Raw genomic sequence first — 26,826 nt, 5'->3', positions numbered from 1 at the left:
CTAACAATGACACGATCGTTGGAGATTTCGGTCGATCGAAGATCGTTCACCTTGTAATTGTCTTGGGGTTTACTCTTCCAGTTGGAACCGATGTCGTCCACGGTGATCACCAAATTGCCGCCGCCGTTTTGGAAACACAGCGATTTCGGTTTGTCCAAAAGCACGCCCCCGCTGACGCTGCGTTCTTGTTGTTTCAATCTCTGCGAGTCGAAAAAAAAAAACAAGCAAAAGTGATGAGTAAGTATTTTCCAAGCAAGCGTAACACTCCGTTATAAACTTAACAGAGTTCAGACGTTCGAGTACTTAAGGTACAAGTACCTAGAATACAGGCAGGCAATAGACGCTATTTTGGATTGAACAAGCTGTTTAAGTCGATAATGTTGTCTAAGAGCCTAAAGGTACAACTGTATGTAGAACTCTTATTCGGCCAGCGGTGATGTATGGATGCGAAACTTGGACGCTTCATAAGACACAACAGAATAATAACCTCTTAGTACTTGAACGAAAAGTTTTGAGGTCGATTTTTGGCCCTCGCATAGGATAGGAATACAGGAGAATGGAGAATTAGACATAATGTGGAGATCAGGGAGCTATATCAGAAACCAAACACCGTCGACGATATAACAAAGAGGCGGCTCTTTTGGTCTACCACTTGGTAGACCAAGGTTGAGGTGGGAAGAAGATGTGGAGCGGGTCGAACCGGATGCTGATTGGCGAGTCCTAGCGCAGGATAGATAAAGATGGCACGGCACGGGTTTGTCAGTTTGGTCTTAAAGGCCGTCAACTACGAGAAGAAGAAGAAGTGTAACTCCGAGCGACCGCTCTACCACGTACCTCCAAAGCCACTCCGTTGTCGTCTACGACGTGCACTCGGATGTCGTACTTGAACTTTCGATTTAGCGAACCGAACAAGGCCAACTTCAACATCTTGGCCGGCGGATTGCCTACCACCGTGGGGTCCGGTTCGCCGATCAACACCAACTTGGACAGGGTTTCGCTCATCAAGAACACTTTGTTGGCGTCCATCTGCACGAACACGGACGTGTTGATGGTTTCTTCGCCCAGCGTTAGTATTTTCTGCAAAAGGAACACAATGTCAGCAGGCCACAGCGGTTGTCAGTCTCGTCATATAAGAGAAGATATATATATACAGCAGCAGGTTTTCTCTTACCTTCCATTTGGGCTTAGTGCCGACGGGCGAGTCGCAGGCCAACACGGAAACTATCCAGGGTCCTTGTTGCAGATTGGCGCAATGATGCATTCCCACGATCACCGGTTTCTTGAAGCTTTTGCCGTACGGTCCGCACATCACGGCCGGGCTCAGTTGCGTTTGGCCGTCTGCAAAACAAACAACAATACACCGTCACAATAATTAGTATACAACAGAAACAGGATGTGTGTGTGTGTGTGTGTGTACTCCATTCGACGCCAGTCTATTTACCGGAGAGCAAGGGTTTGTATTCGTCTTGTAACACGGCGAACAGGACGGGTTCTTTTTGGTTCTTGGCAACCGCTCCTTCGGGAATGGTCAGCGAAACGCCGTACTCTTTGCATTCCAGCCGGCATCCGACCGACGTGGCCGCGGTTTCTTTCATCCACAAATAGTCTTTGCAGTGACACGCCGTGCCGCCGCTGGAATCCGATTGAGATTTGCCTGCGACACAAATGCAGCACAGTTTAGAACGGAGTAATACAGGTAAACAGGTAAGACTAGGGTTTTTTTTCTGTTTCCCATAAAACTACTCGACTAATACGAGAATGAATTAAACTATTATCCCAATCAAACGAGTAGTACGTAAAAGTCAAGAGTACATGCACACTTCATGCAGACACGTCGATACACGGATGTGTCCGGCAATCTAGTATCTCTAATCCGTATTAGTTAACCTCCATTAGGCTCCACGAATATAACGTCACTTACTCGAACACGTGTAGCTGGTCAGACTGTGGTTGGACCCGGGGCTGGACGAGAGCGCGTTCGGGCTGTCGGGCGCCGCCAAAGGCACGGGCGGTGCGATCGTGGCGGCCGCCGCCGCGGTGGTGATGGTCGACCCGGCCGCGTTGTGGTGCGGCACGTCGTAGTGGTGTTCGGAGCACGACCGGGTCAGGCTGTACGCGTTCTGGTCGTTGGTGAACGGGTATTCGTAGCACGACGGCACCACCACCACGGTCCTGGTCAGGTCGGGCTGCGCCTGGTGGAAGTGGTTGCAGCCGCCGTTCCTGGAGTGGCACTCCAGCGAGTACGTCTTCTTCTCTTGGTCCGGGAAGAACTCCGGCTGGAAGTCTGCAACCGTAATAATATGCGCACACCGCGACGTTGTAGTTTGTGCGATTAAAGGCGTTTTTGTTTTTTTTTTTTTGTCCGTCAATCCGTTTGTTCGTTTTTGTTTAAAAATATTATTCCCTGCCCCCACTTATTGTTTGGCGCGCGGAAGTCTGCATAATGTCGGGCGATTTATTCGAGTGGAAATGTCGAAATTATATACAAACACAATTACGGCGGCCGTCAACGACGACGACGGCATGATCTTTTATGCAAGAGATAGGAGACCTTCGCCGCTTGTTAGCGCGTGAATAACGTCGATTGACATTTAAATGAAGGCGCCATCATTTTAAATCGTTATCCCACGTTCGCCGGGGCTTCGAACCTCTACCTACCCGTCGGATCCTCTTGTATTATTATAATTATTAACGCGATTGTTTCACGTGTAAAAAAAAAAAAACCTCCCTCCCAATGTGTTATGTATAATATGCTCTCGATCCGCCCAAAGACGTCATCACGAGTCGTTTATGGACAGCTCCACACCCCCCGTACAGCAATCGTTATTGCAGGCGCGTATAATCTCCACGACACGTTGCAAACAAATATCAATAGCGTATCCCCAAGTTCGAGGTCCGCGTTAAGACGCTATTTTATAATATAACATAATATGATAATCACCCGAGTTGGCCATGTTGTACATGCTATGGTCGCGGCCCTTGTTCTTGTACAGTCTGAACAGCAGCACCATGCCGGCCAGCAGCACGGACGCGGCGATCAGGGCTACGTACAGAGCCACGTCGGTCTCGACCACGGATCTGGTAGCGGCTAAAACGAAAATAATTAAATACACGTTAAAGTTATAAATCTTGCGGTAATTACACTGAGAATATTATTATCGGTAAAAGTTTTGTCGATCACGAACGAAGGCGGTACTGGCGCGGGATAGTGAAAAAAATCAACACCCAATATACTATATATCAACATTGGGATGCCAATATATCGTGTACCTATGGTCGGAGCAAGTTTTTCACGTGATCCAACACCGTTTGTCAAACTTTGTCGGCCAACAGTTTTGTTCGCGTGAATTGATTTTATCGCACTTAACTGCCCGCCAACACGAATGCACCTTGTTTTTCGGATTTCCTGTTAATTGCGTTTAGCCGAGCACGCGGGTAACAGGATTGCTTGCCCGACACGGGGAATCGACAGGCCAACGAGAACACAATAATATACATATAGTAGGTGGCAGTTTCAATTTTACACACAGTCGCGGTTGTCAACTCCCAAAAAAAAAACTAAGACTATACCAAATAACATCATAATAATAATATGTAAGCACTCTTATTTGTTTCTTGTTGGATACGATCCAATTAAAGGCTCGGATATAATATAATGTTGTTATATCGGCTAGGAGGTTTCAAAGCTCGTTTCATAATTAAACCGTTCGACGGGTAGTAGGTAACAATTTATAAACGTTACATGAAATTTAATAACCGATTCTGCTGTGCGAGGCGACGATTAATTATCACCGCGGTGTTATCTTTATAATGTTATCATGTGTCGACAATGTGTTATTATTATAATAATGCACGCTGGTAAATATTAAATGGGTCATTCGCACGCGCTCGTTCAACCGAATCTTTGTGTTCCGTACAAACTCAAACAGTGTGTTTCTTCTTTATCTAATGATTGAATCGGCAGAGGTTCGGTCGAACAATTTCGGGGTACAAGTAGATCGCCGATAGAGTTTGTGAAAATAAATTATTTTATGTTACTGCGAACGTGTAAAGTAAACTGAAAAATAAAGGGTTCGACGGGGAATTTAAATTAAGGTTTTGTCGGTGATTTACTTTTATGCGCGGTTCTGCGAGCGAATTGAATTGGTTTTATTGGTGGCGTACACACACACACACACACATAACAATATGTTTACACAGAACAACAGTTAAAAGTATACATTTCAAAGTAGTTTTAGTAGTTTAAAAAATCGAATATTATGTTGTTTAGGAAAGCGGTTGAAAAAAAAAATGTAGGTAGGTACATCTAGTATAGTCGTTTTTAGTCACAAAAATCTTCTAGTCGCGTCGAAATTGGAAAAAATAAAAACCTCGTAAGTTTCACCGGCTCTTTAAGTCGGACCAGAAAGTATTTCGTCCGGAATCCAATTAAGTTTGGACCGGGCCGGTTCAATTAAAGGATTAGCGAAGGCCATACATACATCCATCGACCGGGCTCTAAACGGTTTTCGGTATTATTATTGCTCGGTCGCTTGCGGTTTCTTTTCTCGCCGTGCTGTTGATTCTGCTAATAAAACGTCATATATATACCGCCGTCTGTTGTTGTACACGAGTCAGAAAGTCGTAAACCCACAAAGGCCGCGACCGCCACAAATACATTTTACTGTAAAACATTGGCGAACCGTCGCCGCGTCGTCTTTGGGACTTTTCGGAGGAATTCGAGACGTTCGAGAATTGTTTTCAATCGGATTCGAGTGCACTACTGCGTTGTTGAAGGTTTAAAAGTTTAATTAAGACCCGCGTGCCGCGCGCAGGCCGGCCGGCTGGGGGTAGGTGGTTCTCGTTGGCGAGATTAAAAGTAACCGTCGGGGAAGAGGTCAAAAAGCTCTCGGGCCGAGTGTTTGAGATTACTTGGCCAATCGACCGGAGCAAATCCGGACTCGAAAAGGAATGATAGCTGAGAGGGGTGTCTTCCTTTTGTCGGATTGTCTAACGCCACCGCGCCAAAAGACCCCGCCGAATGGTGGAATTATATTAATATAGCGATTCAACTATTTCATTGTACGGACGTTGAGTATTTTTCAATCGCGCCCCCCCCCCCCCCCGCCGAATCCACACTGCCGGCCATTCCCAGAGCGTATGTCAGAATGTCAGCCTGTGTCGACGTTTGATTGAATTTACAATCAAAAACACAACACAGCAATACTCCACACGTTAGTAGTGCGATTACAAAAATGGTCGGCGTTCAGTTTCGAAAAAAAAAACACAATAAATCAGACAACATTGTGCAATTGTTTTCAGTTGATCAGTCCTGTCTGACAGGGATGGGGGAAAACCAAAGGCTTACTATCTTGACTTAAGCGGCTATTACGAGTTGATCTTCATTGTCAACGTGGTGGGGGACTTTAGGTCGATGGGACGGTACCAATAAGTCTGCGTCCGTTTGTTGACCATCGATAAGAGAAGGCGCCACAATGGATACCTCAGACACAACAGGGTTAAATGACGTTTCTCTAATCCGGCCGCCTCGGTGCTGTATTAGCGTTTTGCAAAAGATATCGGCCTCTCGTCGCGCGTCTGTCTAATGATCGTGTCGGCGGCGGGTAGTGTGTGTGTGTGTGTATGACTAATGTTGTCTTACGGCGTGGCGCATCAATTGTTCGGGATTTGTCTTGCGTGCACCCCCGAGTTAAAAGCGCAGAGAGAGCGGCAATTATTTTCGCTGCGACGGATAAACTTGTTCCTTCCGGCGTCGCTTCATCATGGTCGTCGTCCCTGTTCGCACAGGGGCTTCTTTATTGTTATCAAGCAGCGGCCAAGGGGTTCGCATGTCGTCGGCCGGGGTCGTTACTGCGACGACTGCAATTTGTCCGATTTGTCACCATCGCTAGCCGGAAACTTCATCCCCATCTCCCTCCCACACAAAAATGTTCGCATGAATTTCCCTTTGCACATTCCGTCGCAGCCGTCCGTACACACACACACACCACTCAGTATTGTATTATACTCTAACGTGTACGACACATTCTGGCCGGATGGGTGGGGGGCAAAGCGCGTTATTAAATTGTATAACGGTTAAACGGACAAGTCAAAAAACCCGAGAGCACGGCTAAGCCCGTATGGTTGTCGGTCGGTTTCTGTGATGGAAGCGAGTGCGTACACGACCAAAAAACACCCCCAGATAGAGTGTCTAGAGTCTGCCTGAGAGAGACCGGGGGGGGGGGAGGGATGGGGTTTCCGTCACGGATCGAGCTTTGCTGGTAATTTCCGGATAATTGTAAACGCCAAAGTTTTAGAGCCGCCCGACAATGGCCGTTTGTCATCGTGATGGCATGCTCGCTCGCAGAGCCCGGTTTTGCTTCACAGGAAATTCTCTGCTGCTGTTTTGCCCGGCTGAGCCTCGAAGTGCGTTTACATTAACATTACAACAATGGGCGGGGAGACGTTTCGATTTTCGCTATGTGTATCAGTATATATGTCGAAAAGTGGACACGTTTGATAAACACAAAAATCGTATATGGAAAACGTATAATATCACTTAAAAACTATTACCGTTGGGCAAAAGTAACCGATACTGGAGAGGCGCGGGATGGAAATGATTAAAAAGACCATATCATATTCGTACACCCCATCTTTTTTTTTTTTTTCAGATCGGCTGATTTTAATTTCCTGTTGATATAATTGAATTTTGCCGTGATAGATCCGATCTTTGACTGCGCGGCCCTCTTCTCCGCATAAATTCAATTACATATATATACGTATACTTGCCGCTAAACTTTCGGCCCGGCAACCCTCTTCGAACCGGATAATGTATACCTACCTACCTACCTACACATTGAAATGAATAATCGCCACGTGTATAGGTGTTAGAAGAACTGAAATCTACACCAACCGCGTGTAAACGGTTATAGCAATCGATTTGGCATGTTTTGGAGTACACGTGTACACAGAGCTGTTTACCTATGTGCAGGCCTGACCTTTTTCGGTTTCACGTTATGACTGCCAAACGCAAGTTTATGTACGTTCTTGAAAAAAACGTGGTTGCGCCGGTATTTTTTGCAATAAAAACGGATGTTAATTTTTAAACGTATTCTTAACAAGTGATCATCTCGATATTTACGACTTGTGTGCTCCGACTTATGTACTTATGTTCGATATTTATACCGTCCTTAAACGCCCAACGATCGGTAGGTATATACATGTATACCACTTATCTATCATTTTTAAGTACTGTTTCACCATTACCGCAATAATAACCGTGCCGCGTAAAAACGTTAACTATCAGGTGTAATACTATATTATACTATGTAGCAAAGCATAATAACATACCTTCTTCGGTGAATTGTTCGTCGTCGTAATTTACAGGGTCGTCTCGTCCACCTGAAACAAGTTAAGAAGACTAATAAACTTCTGCTTCAATGTATACCGCTGTCAGATTCGGACGTTTTCGCTATTTCACCGGCAACAAGGGGAACGGAAAACGCCAAGCCACTTTCTGAAGTGTCTACAAGTGTTTGTTATAAAGTTTACTATAGGTTCTCTATGTGGGCTAAAAGGTGGGTGTTTTAGTTTTGTTTTAAAAACTGCACTTAAATGGAGTACACTTGGAGTTCTCGAGAGTGTTGTCGGACTCACCTATGCAAGATCCTCCGGAACAGTTGCCCGACATCGTGTCCCTGCCGGTACAGTATCTTCCGCCGTTCGCAGGACTGGGAGACGTGCAGGTCCTGGTGCGGTGATGACGGCAGTCGGGGCCGCACGGAGACCACGGTGACCACGAGGACCAGTGACCATCGATTACTGGGGAAAAAAACAACAAAACAAAGAAAACGGTAAATTTCATTCGGCAATATGTTATAGCGACGACGGTTGTGTTGAAACAAGCCGCGATATATATATATATATATATACTTAAAAGTTAGGTCAGGACGGTCATAAAAAAAAAGAAAAAAGAAAAGGATAAGGAATAGCACGTCGGCTGGAAGCGTTCGCCGAGGGTTCCATACTATACACAGCTCTGATATACTGGCCGGTTCGGGGGTTCGGATGTAGTCGTTACATATATTTCTTTTTGGCAATAAAATCGTAAAAGCTCGAGGAGACGACCGGCAGAGGCAGTACGTTTGCGGAGGATTGGACTTTAGTTTTCCGGCCGATTTAACTAACGGGCCGTTGTAGTGTGTAAAAGACTTTTAAACACACACGCTCGCCGTGTTTCCGGACCCTATAAACCACCGTACACCACACGGTGTATATTATGTAATTTACATGGACGGGTCGGACCAGCGAGAGAATAACAACCAAAGACCATATAAAACGGGCGTCTTAAACAACACTTCAGGATCCACCGACCGAACCGCGAAATTCGGACAGACGCCAGATGATCGATCATCACATTGTCCGGGCAGTAGGTATTATTATAAAATATAATTCATCTATCTCTCGGCCAACCGATCCGGATCCCGGCGCGGTGGTTGCTCTGTAACGGCCGTATTCAACGAGCCATTAGCACTTGAACTCTATACAGCGGGGGATGGTTAGAAACGACCCTCGCGCAGTTAGTAAAGATTTCTCTCCCCCCCCCCCATCCGCAGCACGTGTTCATACCAAAAACTGCTATACTCTCGCGGGAATTGCACCGCGCGTAAATGCATTTTAAACAGCCGCTATTTCTTCTCGGTATGGCGGTGAAGCGGAACAGTCCATTCGGCCGTGTATACATTATGTAAACGCATCGTTTCAATCAAGACGTTTGCTAGCACCGAGCTCGATGGTTTTCATCGACTTGTCGCCATTAATTAACCGCCGAGACAGTCGTTAACAACGGATTACACGCCACACACACACGTTACAGGTCACATTGTGTATGATGAGGCGGCCACTCGAAAGCGAAATCTCCAACTGCCAACTGTCACGTGGCCCGAAGGCGCATTGTTCGCGGAGCATTAAACACACACAGTACGCGGCCAAAATTGACGGTATCTACCCCTTCTCGCATGTGCAAGTGTAGTCTTGGCCGATGCCTATGTACAATGTGTAAACCGCAATAATAACTCCACCGACCCGTTGGCCGCTTTCCGCCCCGCCGACCGGTTTTGAATTAGTGCTCGGCTATTGTTTCAATTCAAATTCACGTACCCTTTTAGGGTGTCATTTGTCTTGTGCACCACCGCCGCCACCCTGTCCCCTCGGGGCAATAATAGCCCGACTGTCCCCTGGGGAACACCTATACGCCGCAAATTGTTTTTAAACGACCCATCGCGACGAGGAAAATAATTTCAGCAAAAAAAAAAAAAAAATACTATGTATAATTTATTTATTAATAGCGTTGTGATGTATTGTGTTGTACTCGAAAAATCTCACCCCCCCCCCCACTCGAATAAAAAAAAAGTTTTAATATACATTAAACGAGCCTGACATAAAAAAAAAATCACGTTTTTTTTTTTACACACAATATTGTCACACCTATATCGAGTTATATGTATGCAAAAATAAAAATAAAAATAGACATTAATAACATTACCGAATGTAAATTATTATGCGCCAACGAGAAACAATAGGTAAGACATATTTGTCTATTTTTGGTTTAAGTCAAGTACGGGCTATACAAATTTATAAACAATGGTTTTATTCTTAGGTGTAGCAAATACTAATGGGCGATAGTGGTAATATAGTAGGTGTATGATTATGATTTATGGAAAATCTAGACCGTTTAAAGTTTATATCGATTTAATTATGGCTTAGATTTTCACTTCTATAAATTTACTATACATGTATATAATTGCCAGATCATTCTGGATGTGCATTTTTTTTTTTTTTTACCAAACAAGGTATAAATGTTGTACAATTTTATGGCGATTAGATATATGTAATGTACTTTTAGATGTTTTACTAGACGGTGTTAACGCGCCAGAGGACATGTAGCGATAATATTATTATTGCCTAGTATATGTTATATTAGGCGATTATGTTTTAATAGCTGCAGCAGTTTTCCGGTGTACACGCGATATTAATATTTGAAAAGAGAACGTGTTTCGCTTGGAATGTTTCATCACGGTGAACATACAACCGGCTTCGGTTAGGTACGATTTTAACACAGAAAAACATATTTATCATTTGCCGAATTCATTTGTAATCATAATGTAATATTTTTACTCTATCCAAATGTACATCCGGTTCGTTCGCCGTCATCGCAGTTACTATATAGTATACAGTTTCCGATCAATTTTGCTCACCTCCCTATGGGTGGCTGGAACATCTATAACCGTATCCGTAATGTAGTTATACGCGGTGGAGAGCCATCCGGCAATTATTGCATATCCGCAATGTGTGGTCGCGGTTAATTTATGCTGTACGGGACACACAATGAATATTTCACACAAGGGCTGAGACGTCGGTACCAGAGAGCAGCAACCGCGCACACACACACACAGGGAATTCGCACTAATGGCGGTCAACGTTAAATTACACGCCTACCCCTTTTTGCTTTAGAACAATAATTGGCCGCCGGTTAATGATAAAAATCTTCTGAAACCCATAAATCGTCCTGGAACTGCCCGCTGTTGTTTCCAAAGTTTACCAACACACACACACACACACACACAGGCATCATAGTACACGGTTCCCTAATGATTTATTTCGAATACCAATTATGTAAATAGTTTATTATTACTATGTAATTCGTTTGTGTAGTTGTATTTTTTTAATTTTATCTATACAGATTATAACGGTAAGTGTTCGTCATTTATTGTTGGCTCGTTCGAACGGGTGAAATTTCCACTGCGATTATCGTCGCACAAAGTTGAGCGTCAAAAACTTTATAATGAATTATGCAAAAACGACCGGGTGTACGTTTCGACGTTGCCCAGTTTTTAATCCTCCGTCGTTAGTTCATGCACACGGCCGTACACCGACACCTGGTGCACACTTGCAGTTGGGGGTTCTAAACCGAATTAAGCATTTTATTTCTCGCGTTTTAGTACCTGATGTGCGGCGCAAAAGTGCGCACAGACTTGATAAATAATTGATGAGCTACGACGACGGTGTGGTCGAAAAGACGTTGACGACTAACCGGGAAAATCAGACATTTAAATCAATCGTTTCGATGAAAAACCCAAGAGCTGTACCTATTAATAATGCAAGCATCTTAAATGTGTTTGCACTACGCCATAGACTTTGGGTGTATAATAATATTACACAATGATTGTGTTTAAGAAATGTACGGTTTATTGATGACAAATGGCCCGTGTGTATTATTTTCGATTATGTTCGGACGACCTAGATATGTAATTGTATTCTTAAGGAAAGACATTATTTATGTCATAGAGGCGCCTGTGTTTTAGCTCGTAGCCTACTAATCGATCAACAAGCCAATTGGAAGTTATAGCTTCGTGCAATTACACACACTCGCTCGGGCCGATATCTTTCACGAACAGACTGGCGCCTGATAATTTCTTTTTATAACCACCCCCCCGTAGGGTGTCGGGTAGTAATTTGTCTTACAGCTATATAGTATTATTATGTCGGACAGTCTCCTTACCTTCTTCGACGACGCTGTCGCTGTATTCGCCGTCTGAAAAACAAAACAAATACAATTTAGTTAAGACTTTATACTGAAACGAAGAAATTAGTTGTTGGTAGGTTTTTGAGACCGGAAACTAATTTGGAAAATATCGCCGTTTACCGTGCTCTGTTCTCGCATTAGGATATTATATGACATTGTCCAAGGCTCATTAGGCGCGAAGTCTTCCGTTTCACCGACAAATGGGACAACAATACACACAAGACACGGCGGCAACACTGCTCGTTTATCGCTCGAATACTCCTGCCGCGATGTTATCAATTACTTTAAGCCTCCACCGTCGGAAATAGTTTGCCCACAACAGTATTTGATTAGACACACAACACTGTTTAACGCGCCGCAGTCGTGAAAATCGACGTGGCTCAATTAATTACAAACGCTCCAATTGATTGTGGCCGATTGCTTTTAAAGCCGGTTGGAACATTACACGGGAAATGTCAGTTTCCAACACTGTCAATCGGTCGACAGGATGGTCCGACATCAATTCGGTAAAGAGATTCCTATAGTTGTTTGGCTCTCTTATTTAAAAATTTCAGTTTCCCGCAATGAAAACATAAATTAAATGAAAAAAAGAGCAGCAGAAGAACGCGATTTGGTGGTATTACATTATATTATAATATGACGGTTATTTTCGGTTTGTTTAATAGAGACGGTCCGTGGAATTTTCGGGCGAATACTACACACTACACGCGGTGGTATACCCGGCCGAGAATTAATCGGATTTCCGTTGTGGGGTTAGCGGCGGCGGTATTAAAATATTTTGCAACCAACGGAGCGTGCATACAGAGCAGGTTAATAACATAGTCGGCCAAATGACCGGCCGGCAAACCCGGGAAAGCCTGGCGAAACATATCCAACAACAACCCTCGTCAACGTATTCATTAACGTATCTCACTCTCACTCTCACTCTCTCTCTCTCCCCATTGGTTTTGGAGCATTATACGTTATATAACACTATTATTATATAAATATGGGGTACAAAATATAACCTCATCAAACGGTTAATCCGGACGTAATTATACAGATAGGATTAGCGCATGCTGATTGCGATAATAATAACTCATAAACACAACAACGTACGGTGCACGTGTCCCGCCATTGTATAGCTATTGTACACTTGACGCGTAACGCCATTCAGAAACGTTAGTAAAAGGAATCAAAATTTGCGTCGGACACCTTGTTAGCCGAATTATTAGCCCCATTTGTACGATTTACAGCAATACCCTCTCCTGATTCTCCCCTCCGGCTGACTGGCCGTCAAGTAGGAAAGCCATCTTATTGTATTCGGTCTGGAACAAAAGTTTTCCTGTACAACCGTCTTTTCGTGACCGTTTAACAAATCCGACGGTCCGCCGCCCCCGTCTAATGGAGTTGGGAAACTTTTAAAATGAATCTTCAATTATTCGCCGAGATTGGATTGTTGTTTTTAACTGTCGATAACTATATTATATTTCCATTCGATAAACATCTCACTCGGTGGTCGTATTTGGATCACGTTACAACACCGTTTTGACCGCAAGAACACGCTTATGATAAAAATTTTAAAAAACCGCCAGTCAATAATTATAAGCCACAAAAGAATGTATAGGGACTAGTCGTGAATCAGATAATGAACCTCTTATATTGGACAACTCGTTTAGACCGCACTGCCAATATTAATGACACGACAAATAATAATAATATTATTAATCGATGCGATTTCACGGTTTTTGCGTTTTCTTCTATTCTGCCAGTATATTATTTTTTCAACGTCCAACCGTATTAGTATTTGACACCCATCGTGTCCACAAAAAAAAAAAAAAATTAAAAATTAATATTAATCTAGCGTATATGCTAAAGACAATGCGGTCCCGTCTACTTTGTAATCTATTGAGAGAGTGGTGCTATAGTTGCCATAGTATTTTTGGCGCTGGCACACTGGTCGTTTATAATGCAATTAAGTGTCAAATACAAGAGTTTAATTTAATTCACGCGCTCTTTGTAATTATATATTATCGGTTCGTGTGTATGCGCGCCGCCTAACTGTAATGACAGAGTAGAGTTGTGAAATGTATGTATCTAATTTCCATCCGGTATCGCGTTGGGACTTTCAAAGGGTTTGTGGGCAGAAAACTTGAGGGCCAGTGACCCCCTCGTGGCTGCGGAATGGGAGGCGTGTGAAATTTGCTCGTCGAGGGTCTCGACACGTGTTGGCGACGGGGTTTGGATTTTGATATACAAGTGACGGTTTTTTTTCATATATATATATATACATAATATTATATCCTCTGTAGTGTATATTCATTTTGTGATAATATGTGTCACGCACAAGCGACGCAAAGCTTTGGAATGCACGTGGGTCCGTCGGGTGTGAGTGTGACGGTGTATATTGATCAAGGCGGGTATAGAACGGCGAAGAACCGGCCAAAGCCATAGGACAACGATAAAAAAAAAATGCATTACCGCGCGTTGATGGGTGACCGGTGTGGGAGAGCTATGTGTGGTGTTTCATACTGCTGGGTGACACATTAAATTTAATTAAGCGGCGACCGCGTTAACCTGGCAAAAAGCGATACGAGACGTGGATTTATACGGCTTGCACAGACTGCGTAGGAATTTTTTCTGTTCTCTCTCTCTCTCTCTCTGAAATCCGCACACGTTTTAATTTAGTTTACCTTCGCCGAGTGTGTGTGTGTGAAAAAACTTTGCTGGAAAAACATATTATTATTATAATAACGAGAGTCCCACGGATTGGTAGCCTCGAGCTGGGGGTAAAAATAAAATAAGACCGTTTTAGCGACAAAAAAAAAACGTCTCTTCGGTTTCGCTTCGAAGCTAATAATTAAGACACGGCTAACAAACAAACAATGTGTATCATAAGAACATGTATCCGAATGTCAAACGCCGTTAATACACACTCACACACACACAATATGTCGATTGAGCTTTTTAGGCTGGTTCATATGTAAGTAAAAAGCTTTTAAAATATATTTAACTAAAGCCGGTCCTTTGTACGCCCGAGTAAACCGGAATATACTATTGAAGTGAAAGACATGACATTTTTGCATTACAGTTGCTACACAAACAAAGCTTGAAATAATTAGTTGCTCGCCGCGAGGAAATTCAAAATACAACGTTCAGCTGTATTCCGTGTTCTGTTAAACCTATGTTGTAATGTAATAATCTTAACCCTCTAAGTATTATTTAAATGCGAAGCGTACGGAGCGTTTTAACTGATCTAATTTCCACAGAACTCCAACTATACGTTGACGAACAATAATCTTATTAGTTCCCAGGGAAGACGGTCCAAATGTATATCATATTTATGATCAGTACGTTACGTTAACTTTGTATTATTAAAATAAACAAGCTACGTACAAGTATGTAGTACACACACACGCGCGATGACTATTGTCATACTTCTTTACACGCAGGGGTTGCATTTTGTCTTTGAACCGTTAATATTATGTACCTTATATGAACAAACATCCCTAGGCCTTCTCAAGCAACGGTTACGAAGGCGTCTAGCAGTTGTAATTAGAAAATTCTTGGGTTTTTCATTCTGCCGGAAAGGATTAATATATATTTTCCAACAGAATATCGCGTCGTTCGGCTAAACGTTAAATGTATAATATTATATTTTGTCGATACAAACGGTTTGTACACGGGCAATAATGTTTATGAAATGTTTTGCAAACGTCCAAGAACGCGGCTTTTCCATTAACAACAATTAACGCCAGATGTTTGCTACACAGCCGTTTTGCATATATATATATATATAAATATATATATCAGTTTTATATCGTACATATATATGCATATTGAGGGGAGGTGGTCATTGTGACAACACACTATTCATTATTTGGCGGGGTATACGCACAATAAAAGATCGGAAACGAGAGGGTGTGCCAGCGAGCGCGTAAAAGGGTTGACTGTCGTTTTCCGACGTATGTAACGGCCTAAATTGCAGCATAATGGGGTGGGGGGGGGGGTGCTCGGATGTATAAAATAAAATAAAAAATCAGGTCGCTAATTTCGGTGCAACGTATTTCGGTTCGTTATTATATATTGAAAGCGCGACGACGGTCGTCTGCGCTGCGATGCTGATGTTATCTACAAAGGCCAGAATTTGATTGTTTTTTTTTTTTTTTTTTTGTTATCACTAACATGGCGAGAATCTAATTTGCCCGAAATCCATTAAGGGCCGGCGCGACACGGCCTACGCGGGGTCAGGATTTTGGTTTCGGTCCGGAGATTTTCCTTTTTTTTTTTTTGTTTTCCGTCCGGTAAACGTGCGCTTTAAGTGACCACGTTTTTGTCGCGTGCACCTCCTCTTCGGCGCCGGAGTGCGTACATACTAATTGCTCACGTGAGTAGCAAATATATAGAGAGAGACCAACGGTTTTGGAATACAAATTGCGGAAATTAAAACTAAGTGCACACGGGCGCGCAGATGCCGCTCTGCTATACGGGGTCCCGGGGCCAGCAGCAGCGCAGCAGCACCATTAACCCTTCTTATATTGTTGCAGATTTTACCTTATTTTTTGTCGTCCCACGGTGCTTATGCAAAGCGTATCCACTTATAGAAAATCCGCGGCCGAAAGGGTTTGCCGGGAGCGGCGCAACAGCGAAAACAAATAATGTTTACACAGGTCGTGTAAACAAACGTCTTATTTTAATATAATCTTTATCGTTTTTGGTAGGAAATCGCCGCCGCCGCCGCCGACAACCCCCCCCCCACTCTCCTTATGTTGTTATGCTAATGTGTGGAACACGACGAAAAGCGCGCTCGAATAACGCCAAAATTCTTTGTGGAGGACCTCGGATATAATATGAAAACTACCACTGCTATCGCTGCTGCTGCTGCTGCTGCTGCGACCCTTATGTGGACTATATATAATAACTCTATATACCTACTGCGACTATAGTTTAAAGGTAGCCGTTGACTTGCCCTTTTTGTTGTCAGTCGATTTTTCTGTCATACATACAATTTTTATTACCCGTACAGTGGTGTAGCTGCCCCTACCCTATCATTGTGTGTCGGTCGGGAAAAAGTGCAGTTTGCATATCTTATATGTTCACAAGCGCACACACACACGCCGTCGTACAAACGGCGTAAATAAATAATAAATATGATATTGCTTATTCACGTTTACGTGCATGCATATTTATACACACGCCCCTCGCAGTCGCCGGGCATGTACGGTTATTTATTTTCCTTATTTTAGAAAAACTTTCTACTCAAAAGTTTCCGAGCTTTTATAAGAATTGCATATACTGTTACTATATATATATATATGTACAGTTAACCGCAAATCGTGCGCGTAAACCCGGAAGTTTATTAATTTTAGTTTAACGGCAAAAACTGAGTATTTTGTGGAATCCGCGAAATCAGTTATGAGTTTTCCCAGGTAAAAGAGCGCCCTTTCAGTTTGGGCGCATAAGCAACGTCGTGGTGAGAGACTATTATTACAGGTATAACCGAATTTCAGGTGTGTTTACACGGTTTTGCGTTGTCGACGAAAATCAAAGGGCCTCGGAACGGGTAAAACGTCGATTGTTAATTAATTATTATCAGAAGGTGTGTAATCTCAATTAGGAACACCGTAGCCCATTTACCTACTACGACGGAGTCGTTATCTTGTCGGCCCGGAGAACAATATAATAATTATAAAGCAATCGGAGCGGTGTAAGGCATAGGACTTAAGGGCAAGGTCTTACAGCCGGGGGTAAAGCTCTCTTATCGAAATTCTCTACACAGAAAACCCGTCATCCGCGCCTAACGAGCGCAAGCCGACAAACGGCTTATGATTTAACTTGACTGAAGGCCGACTACTCGAGATTTGTGAAGTCAGTTTTTACAGGTATGCATGTAGGCATCTACATTGGAATTCGCATCTCCCACGGGTATGTGACACAGGCATTGTTTTTTTTTTTTTTTTTAATATGTAATAATAATGGAATCACAAGGCTTACCGGGACATATGGAAGTGCACTCGGCTTTGTGCACGGCCGAACCGACACAGGGTTTGCCGCCGTTGAGCGGCACCGGATTGTTGCATACCCTGGACCTTTTTTGCGTTCCTTTGCCGCACCGGGAACTGCATTCCGTCCACTGGGTCCACGGCGACCATCCTCCGTTTACTGAAAAAAAAAAAAAAAAAGAACCATAATTAGTATAACTTACGGTTAGAGGTTAGACCGGACGGGGACGGGTGGTTAACGCGTTTTAACAATCGAGACAATGTTTGTAATTTATTTCCAGAGTTTTCTGTTTTTTTTTTGCATCCCCTATGCACCTACACCACCAGAGGAGGTGAGTGTTTATTTTAATTCATTTTAATCGGCCGTAATGTAATGTAACGTGACCGCGGCGATCGCCATTAACCGGCGCGCGCGGAATCGTGATGGCGAAAATATGCGTGTACAGACATACACATATATATATATATTATTATAATGTACTTAGGCCGTATGTGTGTGTATAGGTAATACCGGCCCCGGGATGCTGCCCAGATATCACGAACTTGTGATTTAGAGCACGTCGGTTGGGTTTCTCGGTTGGCCGCGAGTCTATATATTTTATCGTTTGCCGAGGTTGAAAAAAAAGTCAAACAAGATCAACCGGGGGATAATAATAGCGGCAATAAAATACATATAACAGCTATATACAGCAGTATAGGATATGCGGTACACAATCGGAGAGAGGAAAACGCCATGACGGATAACAGGGCAAAACTAAAAAAAAAACAAGCGTATTATCTTGTGAATAAAAAACAAGAGTGAGTTTTTTTTTTTGTCGCCTTTTGTCCGGACGAGCAGCAACAGATGATGCGCGAAACGTCTTGGTCTCCTGTTCCTCCCCCTCCCCCTTCTCCTCGACTTAAAATATTCTGATTATTTTCCATTCGAACAAATCCAAACGATTTTATTGAAAAAAAAAACAGAGAGTTCGACAAATAATGAACGAGCGATTTAATTTTCAATCAGCGTTCGAGATTTGCCAAATTAATTGTGTTTATATTATTCCCAACGCGATTGTGAATAATTGACGGTTTCATTATCGGTATTATTATTATTATTTTTGATTTATTTGGTTAAGCGTTTCCACCAAACTAGGTTACAGACAATATTATTATCGTCTTAGTTCATTTGTAAATAGTGTATTTAATTTTTTTTCTCCTCTTGTGATATATTATATTATTAAATACGTTGGTTTAGTATTATTTTACAGCTGTTGTATATTTATTTATAACTGATGGTATTCGTTTTGTTCGCTCGAATATACATATTATAATATTTCTTTTTCTTCTTCTTGTATTTTGTTTAAGAAAAACACGTCATACAAAAATATAACTTTGTAAGCCTTACATGGTAATGTTATTATTGTGACAGTGAAAAGTCAGAGAGAGAGAAAGAGAGAAAGGATGAGAGCGGATGAGAATGAGAAAATACCGCCAATATTTTTCATTTATAATCAACAACGGCGTGGTCGGAAATAAAAGAATGATTAAGTCGTTTTTTTTTCTTTCGTGTGAAACTTTTTTGAGTAACAACAACAACAAAAAAGTCGTGTCTGGCCAAGCTGTTGTGTGTTCATAAACGACGTTGGTTTTTATTTTTTTTGACATCACCGCCACTACTAAAAGTTAAGACGATTCACACGTTATTGTTGACGTATATGAATACATTACCCGAACAACCGAGTCTATTGAACAATTTGCCTTTTTTGTCTTCTTGTTCGTATTTCAGCTCACGGAATTCTGATGTAGATTTTGTTTTGTTATTATTACATTTTGTTCGACAAAGAAAGTTATTTAATATGTTTTAACGCACTTCACACGATCACGAATACTTTGGATGCACACTAAGCGAACGGACACCGTTGGGCTAGTATTCCTTATAATACATAATACTCATATAACTCATTCGAATTAACAATTAAATATTATATCCGAAGGGCGAGCATTATAAATATTTTTTTTTAATTATCTAAATCGATAAGCAATCGAATCGTACATCTTTGGTGTAATCTTACAGAACGGATCTTAGTGAGTTTTTTTTTATTTTTGTTATTCTGTTAACGAAGATACGTTTAATTTCCATCCATCCGTGTTGTTGTTGTATTTTTTTTTTTAATTTTTAATTTGAAATTCTCTTCACAAAGTGCGTACCGTCCGCCCCTTCATTAAGCAAGTTTGCGCCGAAGGGGCGTATAAGTGCCTTAATAAACTACAACGAAATCATCTTGAAGAGCTAATTGAGAACGTGATTAGTTGCTATAATTGATTATTTTACAGGTGCGAGGGAAAAAAATGTTAATTAAACCGACTGACCGACGCGAATTCGGTAAATTCCAAAAAACGAAGAGTGCGTTGTCCAAAGGGTAACCACTAACCGGGTGTTTAATACAGTAACCGTTGTACAATGCATTTAGCGTAGGTATAGGATTGCCGTGGCAATTATTGCCTCGACGCAAAACGTTGATTGCCGTAGACCGTATATTACAGCCAATCGACGGACACACACACTTAGATACCTATACAATGGTGCTTGGACGGTGGTGATGATGGTGGCGGCCGTCGGAATATTGTTTCGTTTTTATCGCTTTTATATATAACAACTTTTATTGCAAACTGCGTGCCGGGCCATTAAAAATGTTTACCCGGCTGTTTTCTCGGCTGCACAACAATACAAAACAGCGTTTTCCTTAAACCCGAAACGAACGGTATACAGCACAATATAAACGCCGGGGCGAGCCGTAATTAAACTATACTCACCACACACACACACACACATATATTATACGGCCTAAGGAGGGGACCCACAGTCGGTAGGGGAGGGTTACCGGGGGGGGGGGGGCGTGTGTCTGCGAGCGCACCCCGCACGTACCAAGAATCAACAGCACACGGTTTAACGTTACACCGAGGAGTTTTGTTGGTGTCGGACGCGATTTGTGGCAAGTTTGCGGTGTTTGTGGTGGGGAAAGCAGCCCTGCCCTGCCCTGCCCTACTCGACGGAGGGGTGGGTGCACACACACATATGTAAGAGGAGCTTTGGCGGGGTAGGGGGAAAAAACTTACGTCTCGTTAACGAGATTTTCAATAAGGAAACTTTCGGGGCGGCGACAAAAGACTTTTGAACTCACCGGTATGTATGCGCCTGATATACATACGGAGAACGGCCAACGGGCGGTGTAAATGTGTCCAGCAAGAGGAAGAGGAGGTGGTCGGCGGCGATAAATAGAGAAAATCGACGGATTTCCATTTCACTTGAACACGTAAGACGACGTTGTCCGACTAAAAACACACGGCAACAAAGTTTTCCGTACAGTCGAGCGCGCGATATACCCGTCAACGCAGCGAAATAAACGTTTTCCGATGGATATATATATATGTATATGTATATACAAATACAATATTATGTGTGAGGTATCGTTTGCCGTTATAATAATAATAATACAGAATAATAATGATGATGACAATAATAATATAGTCCCATCGATGGCGTGCAAAAGAGCAAAGAAATAAAAGACAGTTGGCGCGCAGGTGCGACACGAAAATTAGAAAAATATATATACATGTATAATGGGCACGTCGTTAAATTGGTCAAACGGGTTTTTTTTTTATACTGAACTTTAATTGCGAATTACAATAATAATAATATATGTAATCGCGTTTTACGCCCCACTGCGACACTGATTGTATATATATTTTTTTTTCGGTCGATGATTAACGGGTTTACACTATATGATTTGATCGCGTTGTGTGCAGATTAAAAAAAAACAAAACCTGTGAATGAATACGTTTTTAGATTAACATGTCATTATTATTAAAAAAAAAAAAAACCACTAATAATATAATTACAATCGAAACGCGTTTGTCAGACAATTAAAATGTACCAATGTAAAAAAAAAAAAAAGTTTTACATTATGTGCGTTATTATCATAACGTTGATGTGTTACATCTATGACACGTCTGTGTACAGTTATAATGTCTCCTAGTGAGTTTTACATTGTCAACGATCATATATTGTATACACATAATATATATATATTATAATACAGCAACGTCCTCCTTACGACCATTTATAGTAACGCTCGATTATGTCGCAAGACGGTGGAAAGAAATCACACATCGCGTACACTTTGGGTTTTTAACGATTATGATAACACACAAACGCTATGCTGCAGCAGTTATACTAACTATTATCATCGTTTCGTTATTGGCCATTACAGAATTTGTTAAACTCAAAAGACAGGGCGGCCCTTGTGGCCGAGGAGAATATTATTACCAATTATTTATTGGACCATAAAAACGTTTTAATGGGTCGCCTTTATCGTTGTCGTACCGAATATATAATATAAGAAAACGAGTTAAAGAATAATAATAATGTTTTTACTCTGTCACCGTCCGTTTGAATACGCGTGTGGACGACGGTTTACGGTCAACAACCACTGTAATAATGATAAATATTTTTCAAGAAAAATATTCAAACCGAAAGACCAAATGGACCGTTTCCAGCTTTGGGGGGGGGGGCGGAACGTTAGCAGGTCAGATTTGACGTGTCGAGGACATATTATTGTATTATACTGTAGTTATATGTATATATATATATATATATAGACATAGATATATAGGTATACACGAGGAGGGTTCGAGTGTTTTGCCGGATATTATCATTATACTTAGAGCGCGCGTTGTTGTTGTTATTATATTATTACGGTTGGCCCAAAAACGGGTATCTAATGTTGTTATTAAGCGTCGTACGCACTTTGCCGTTTATATAACGTAATATTATACACATTTTTGTTAGTTCCGGATCATTAGTCCCGACTATATACAGGGCGAGACTGGACGCGCGACGCCAACCGACGACCGAATGACCCTCTCGAGCCCGCATTTGGAATTGCCGAGAGTGTTTATGAAAGGGACTCTAGTACGCGCGATAATTGATTGCGAGTGTGTGTGTGTGTGTGTAAGTATAAAATTTACGATAGGTACCGATGGACGTCACCCCCGCACGCGCTTAATGACCAAACCGGGGGAGAAGTATTTAAAAAAATTGCACTGCAGAAGCGGCGCCCAAAATAGGCCTAATCCTCCCCGCCGGCGCCGCAAAGGGGTCGTCGTTCGTCGCCAAAAACATATTATACTTATTGACAATTATTTTTCCTTGTTGTTATGTGATAATAGTCGAGTGCGTTGACCCGGTTGTTGCCGTCAAAAATGAATATAAAACGGTTATGATTATATGTACAACAGCGAACAAGCGTTTACGCGGAAGACCGATTAAAAATTCATTAAACTGTTCGATAACCTTATACACTATATGTATAGTACTATCGGCTATAGTACGAATAAATTATCATAATAATTAAAACACAACCGACAATGCGCGCGGTAACAACACACAAATATCACATATGCGGCACGAACAAAAAATATATATGTATACATAAAAATTAATAAAATATAAAATACACAATAGTAATATACACGTTATAGTCGATGGTCGGTATTGTGCTCGAGCTTATACAAGCCCCGCCAGTACGCTTTCAAAGGTACCCTCGTGACGGTATTTTTTTATTCTCTAAAAAAAATAATACATACACCAGACCGTTGAATTTAATCACATAATAGCCGGCCGTCGGGCCGTTGCTTCGTTATGCAGGTACATAATATAATATTGTTATTATTATTATTATAATAACATTGCAGTGGTTTAACGAAGAAATCGTATCACGGCCTTTGCCTTTGAACGTACTTAAATAAGTCATTTAAATGGGTTCATTATATTATTATACGCCCTGCACAACCACCGCACGTTATAATATTCGAGGTCGGATGGGAACGGAAAGTTTTGATTACCAAAATGCGCACCGAAAAACAATCTTCAGAAGAACTTTGACGGAGGAAAATACTCGACTTGACTCTCGCCAGAGTAAAAGATTAAAATATTATTATATTCGCCGTAATTCTATAAAAATAATAAAAAAAAACCCTCCCCAAGAAAATCAGTAAAAATATTCCAATCTTTCTAAAAGGATTATCAGTAAGAATTTCTCAAAAAAAAAAAAAAAACAGGCGGCGGCTGAACTGTAAGTTTTAATCTCTTAGCCGAGTCGTAAAGGCAATTCTTGGTATTTCAATGCGGAATTATTGCACAAAACTTAACGACTTAAAAATATAAAAACTCAGATTTACGTTTTTTAGATTTCGGATTAAAAATCTCTACAAAACATCTGCCTTTATATTAATGTCTAATGAATGATTGCTAAACTTTGGTCAGAACCCATCAAAGTTTATTTATGCTTATACAACCAGAACCGGTCATAAGAGCAACCCAATGGCTTTTATCATTTAAATATTATTTATATTACTAAGCTGAACTATTTAAGTATGAAGTTATTTTATTAAAACAAACAATCATCAACGCGCTCCATAAATGTCGAGGGTATAAAAAAAAACTGTATACCGTGACGGATACATTAACTATTAACGCTTTTCGAGTTTTTTTCCCCTTAGAAATGCTACCCGCAATCGCCTTTAAAGCATCGATAAATTATTCAATGCAAAATTTAGAGTAATTTTCCATTAATATTTTATCAACAGGATCGATTTGTGGATTGGGTCGACAACTGGGCAGATACGGCAGGACTTAGTCTTTGTCTTCGATGATATAATATTCTACTTACTAAACGAGAAAGCGAGTTTCGGGTGGATGTGCAATTATTAAATTCAACATATCATTTTTATTCCTACTAACAGAGTTATATGAAAAAAAACATCAACAATGCAATTGTAGAAACAGTAAGTACCACCTATACCGGGAAACAATTAAGTTTAGCCGGTACCTGGAGAATTTCAATTACACACGGTCTTCCACGTCATACCAATGTGTAATTGCTTATGAGACAGCATTCCAATTAGCTAAGGCTTCTGCGACGGTTGGAATTTTATTCGGAGTTTTTTCGAGTGAAGTTAATTGCTAATGCTTTTAGGTTTAGAACAAATTTCGGTGGTCTCTTTATGAAAATAAAAAACATATCAAATACCTGCGTTGTTATAGAGGTCTAGACGAGTTACATATGTGAAGAGAATTTTTAATTGTACAGCTTTGGCAATTTGGCGAGAGATGTTTTGGATTATTTCTCATGTTACAAATTAAAATACTATATTTCAGTAAAACTTGATTGTATAGATACCCAATGTTTGTAATGACTGTTGAATAAAAATTACAATATAAAATTGTATTACATAGAAGTATGACATCTGACAACGCGATACGTTCTACAACAATATGAGCTTTCTGGGTTGGTAACAATAATGTTGCCCGTGGATGAAAGTAAAAACTACGAATAAAGGTAACTCTAAGCCTCATTCCTATCCATTCCTTTGATATCAGAATGTTGTAATAAAATTGGAATGGCTTAGCGTTGCAAATACCCTGACTTCCTTGGTAAATTCATCATATACATGCATATTATACTTATATACTTTCTCGGCGTAAAGTTTACTTTTATTCCCAAACCGTCGTTACCAATACAGTCGATACGAATATAATGTATACAGTGTACATACTATAATATTACAGCTGATGGCATTTCCCATTTGTAAGAATAGGATAACATATAGATTTTAGGATAAACAAAAATAAAAGCTAGTTGTAATAGTGATAACGACTTTTTGATAACTTACCAAACCATAACAACAGCAAAATCAACACACATTATACTGGGGTTTGATATGAAGAAACAACAGCAGTTGTCTGATGGTGTACCTGAAATGAACTTACAGGAATATTATCACGGTTGACCCGCGCGTGAACGCTGTTCTTGTCACTATCCATTATAATTATTTACATTGTTAGTAGTTTTTTTTTTAATGGTCGAATACAACATTAAAGCAGGTGTACCTGCTACACGACCGTTGCGTCAGAAACATCTGCATTTTTTTTTTATTTGAAGTCAATCGGCAGGTCAAGAACGAGCGTTTTCTCATAATATGTTTCAATATTCATTTACACGGGCATGGAGTATTACATAAGACGGGGAGACGGTGTACTAGTTAGCCGTTTGTCGCTTTCTAACGATCATTTGGGTAGTACAATAAAAAATACCATACCTTTATATGGAAGACCATTATGGAGGAGACAGGATATTTTCGAAAAAGGATTTATATGAAATATGTGAACAAACAAAAGCGTTGCGTCGACTTCGGAGAAAAAGTATGTGAACAAGCTAACACGGCACAAGTATTATAAATATATGTATGGATATTATGTAGATTGTAGGCGTATGAAATTTGATAAGGATGTGAACCCGTTGATATTGCAGACAATGATGTGTTGGATACATCAAACGAAATTCAAAAAGCGGAATAAACGTCGGCATAAAGAGTTTTTTTTATGCACCTAACCGGGTTATCGTTAGTCTAGTCAACAGTATTAAAGGTAAAGTCTTTATACTATATATATATATATATATATATATTTGGGAAAAATATAAATATGATTTTTTTTTATACTCCTTTTGGTGGAAAAATATCGGCATTTTTTCCCTCAACACGGTTTCGTTTCAGGGATATTTTGAGATGCGTTACACAGAGACACACATGAATACATTATAAAACAACAACAAACTTTCCAAAATAATCCACCGCCAAAAGTCTGCCGTCCAATCGAAAACAATACAGTAGCAATAATTATTGAAGCAGTGCGGGGGTCTCTAGTGAGTCTGTGGACTTCTTATCACTCTAGGGACATTCAGGAGTGTCTCCCGTGCACCAACACTCCTCCTCCAGCGGTTTTTGGTTTAATGATTTCATTTGGGAACAAGCAAGGGTCATTATATAAGTTTCCCCTTTAGTGGGATTTTCGATAATAATATTCTCCTCCTGCGCGTGCAAGTTTGAACGGTCTAGTATACAAGTTTATACGATGCCGTATAACGTGCAGCGTTTTCTTTTAACCAAACCTTATTACAATGTACTACCTATGTATGTTGTGTATTGTATGTGTGTGTATACATGATGTCGTTAATCGAAAATCTCTTAAACACACACACACACGCCAAGACGACCGGTGAAAACGGTTATCGGATATTCGGTCCATTAGTTTTATTGTTATTATTTAATACAACCTACCGCCCCCCGAGTGCGGGGGGGGGGGGCACGTGCATTGTGTATGTAGGTCGACGTTTGCCGGTAAAACACAGTATGTAGTGCGCATTCATAAATCATTGTCGGATTCGTTATCCGTCGCAT

The 26,826-nt window shown here is 41.1% G+C and overlaps 1 protein-coding gene across 2 annotated transcripts in view; it reads right to left on the bottom strand.

Annotated features, from left to right (window-relative positions):
• Positions 1-26,826, bottom strand: part of LOC126834601 (netrin receptor UNC5C) — a 71,529-nt gene that overhangs the window by 2,142 nt on the left and 42,561 nt on the right. For both annotated transcript variants that reach the window (XM_050566648.1, XM_050566649.1), the window contains exons 4-13: positions 17,537-17,704; positions 11,540-11,572; positions 7,636-7,800; positions 7,330-7,380; positions 2,942-3,088; positions 1,922-2,284; positions 1,442-1,654; positions 1,172-1,338; positions 835-1,077; positions 51-200 (exon numbers count right to left, since the gene is read on the bottom strand). In XM_050566648.1, coding sequence (XP_050422605.1) covers positions 51-200; positions 835-1,077; positions 1,172-1,338; positions 1,442-1,654; positions 1,922-2,284; positions 2,942-3,088; positions 7,330-7,380; positions 7,636-7,800; positions 11,540-11,572; positions 17,537-17,704 — 1,700 coding nt within the window. The remainder of the gene's footprint in view (positions 1-50; positions 201-834; positions 1,078-1,171; positions 1,339-1,441; positions 1,655-1,921; positions 2,285-2,941; positions 3,089-7,329; positions 7,381-7,635; positions 7,801-11,539; positions 11,573-17,536; positions 17,705-26,826) is intronic.

This window comes from Adelges cooleyi, unplaced genomic scaffold (genome assembly GCF_023614345.1).
Source record: "Adelges cooleyi isolate 19-005CV unplaced genomic scaffold, UGA_ACOO_1.1 ACOO_flye_CR_arks_rails_tigmint_CR_PRNA_21, whole genome shotgun sequence".
NCBI classification, from domain to species: Eukaryota; Metazoa; Arthropoda; class Insecta; order Hemiptera; family Adelgidae; genus Adelges; species Adelges cooleyi.
Note: the sequence above shows the minus strand (reverse complement) of the source record. Positions and strands in the feature narration are given on the sequence as shown.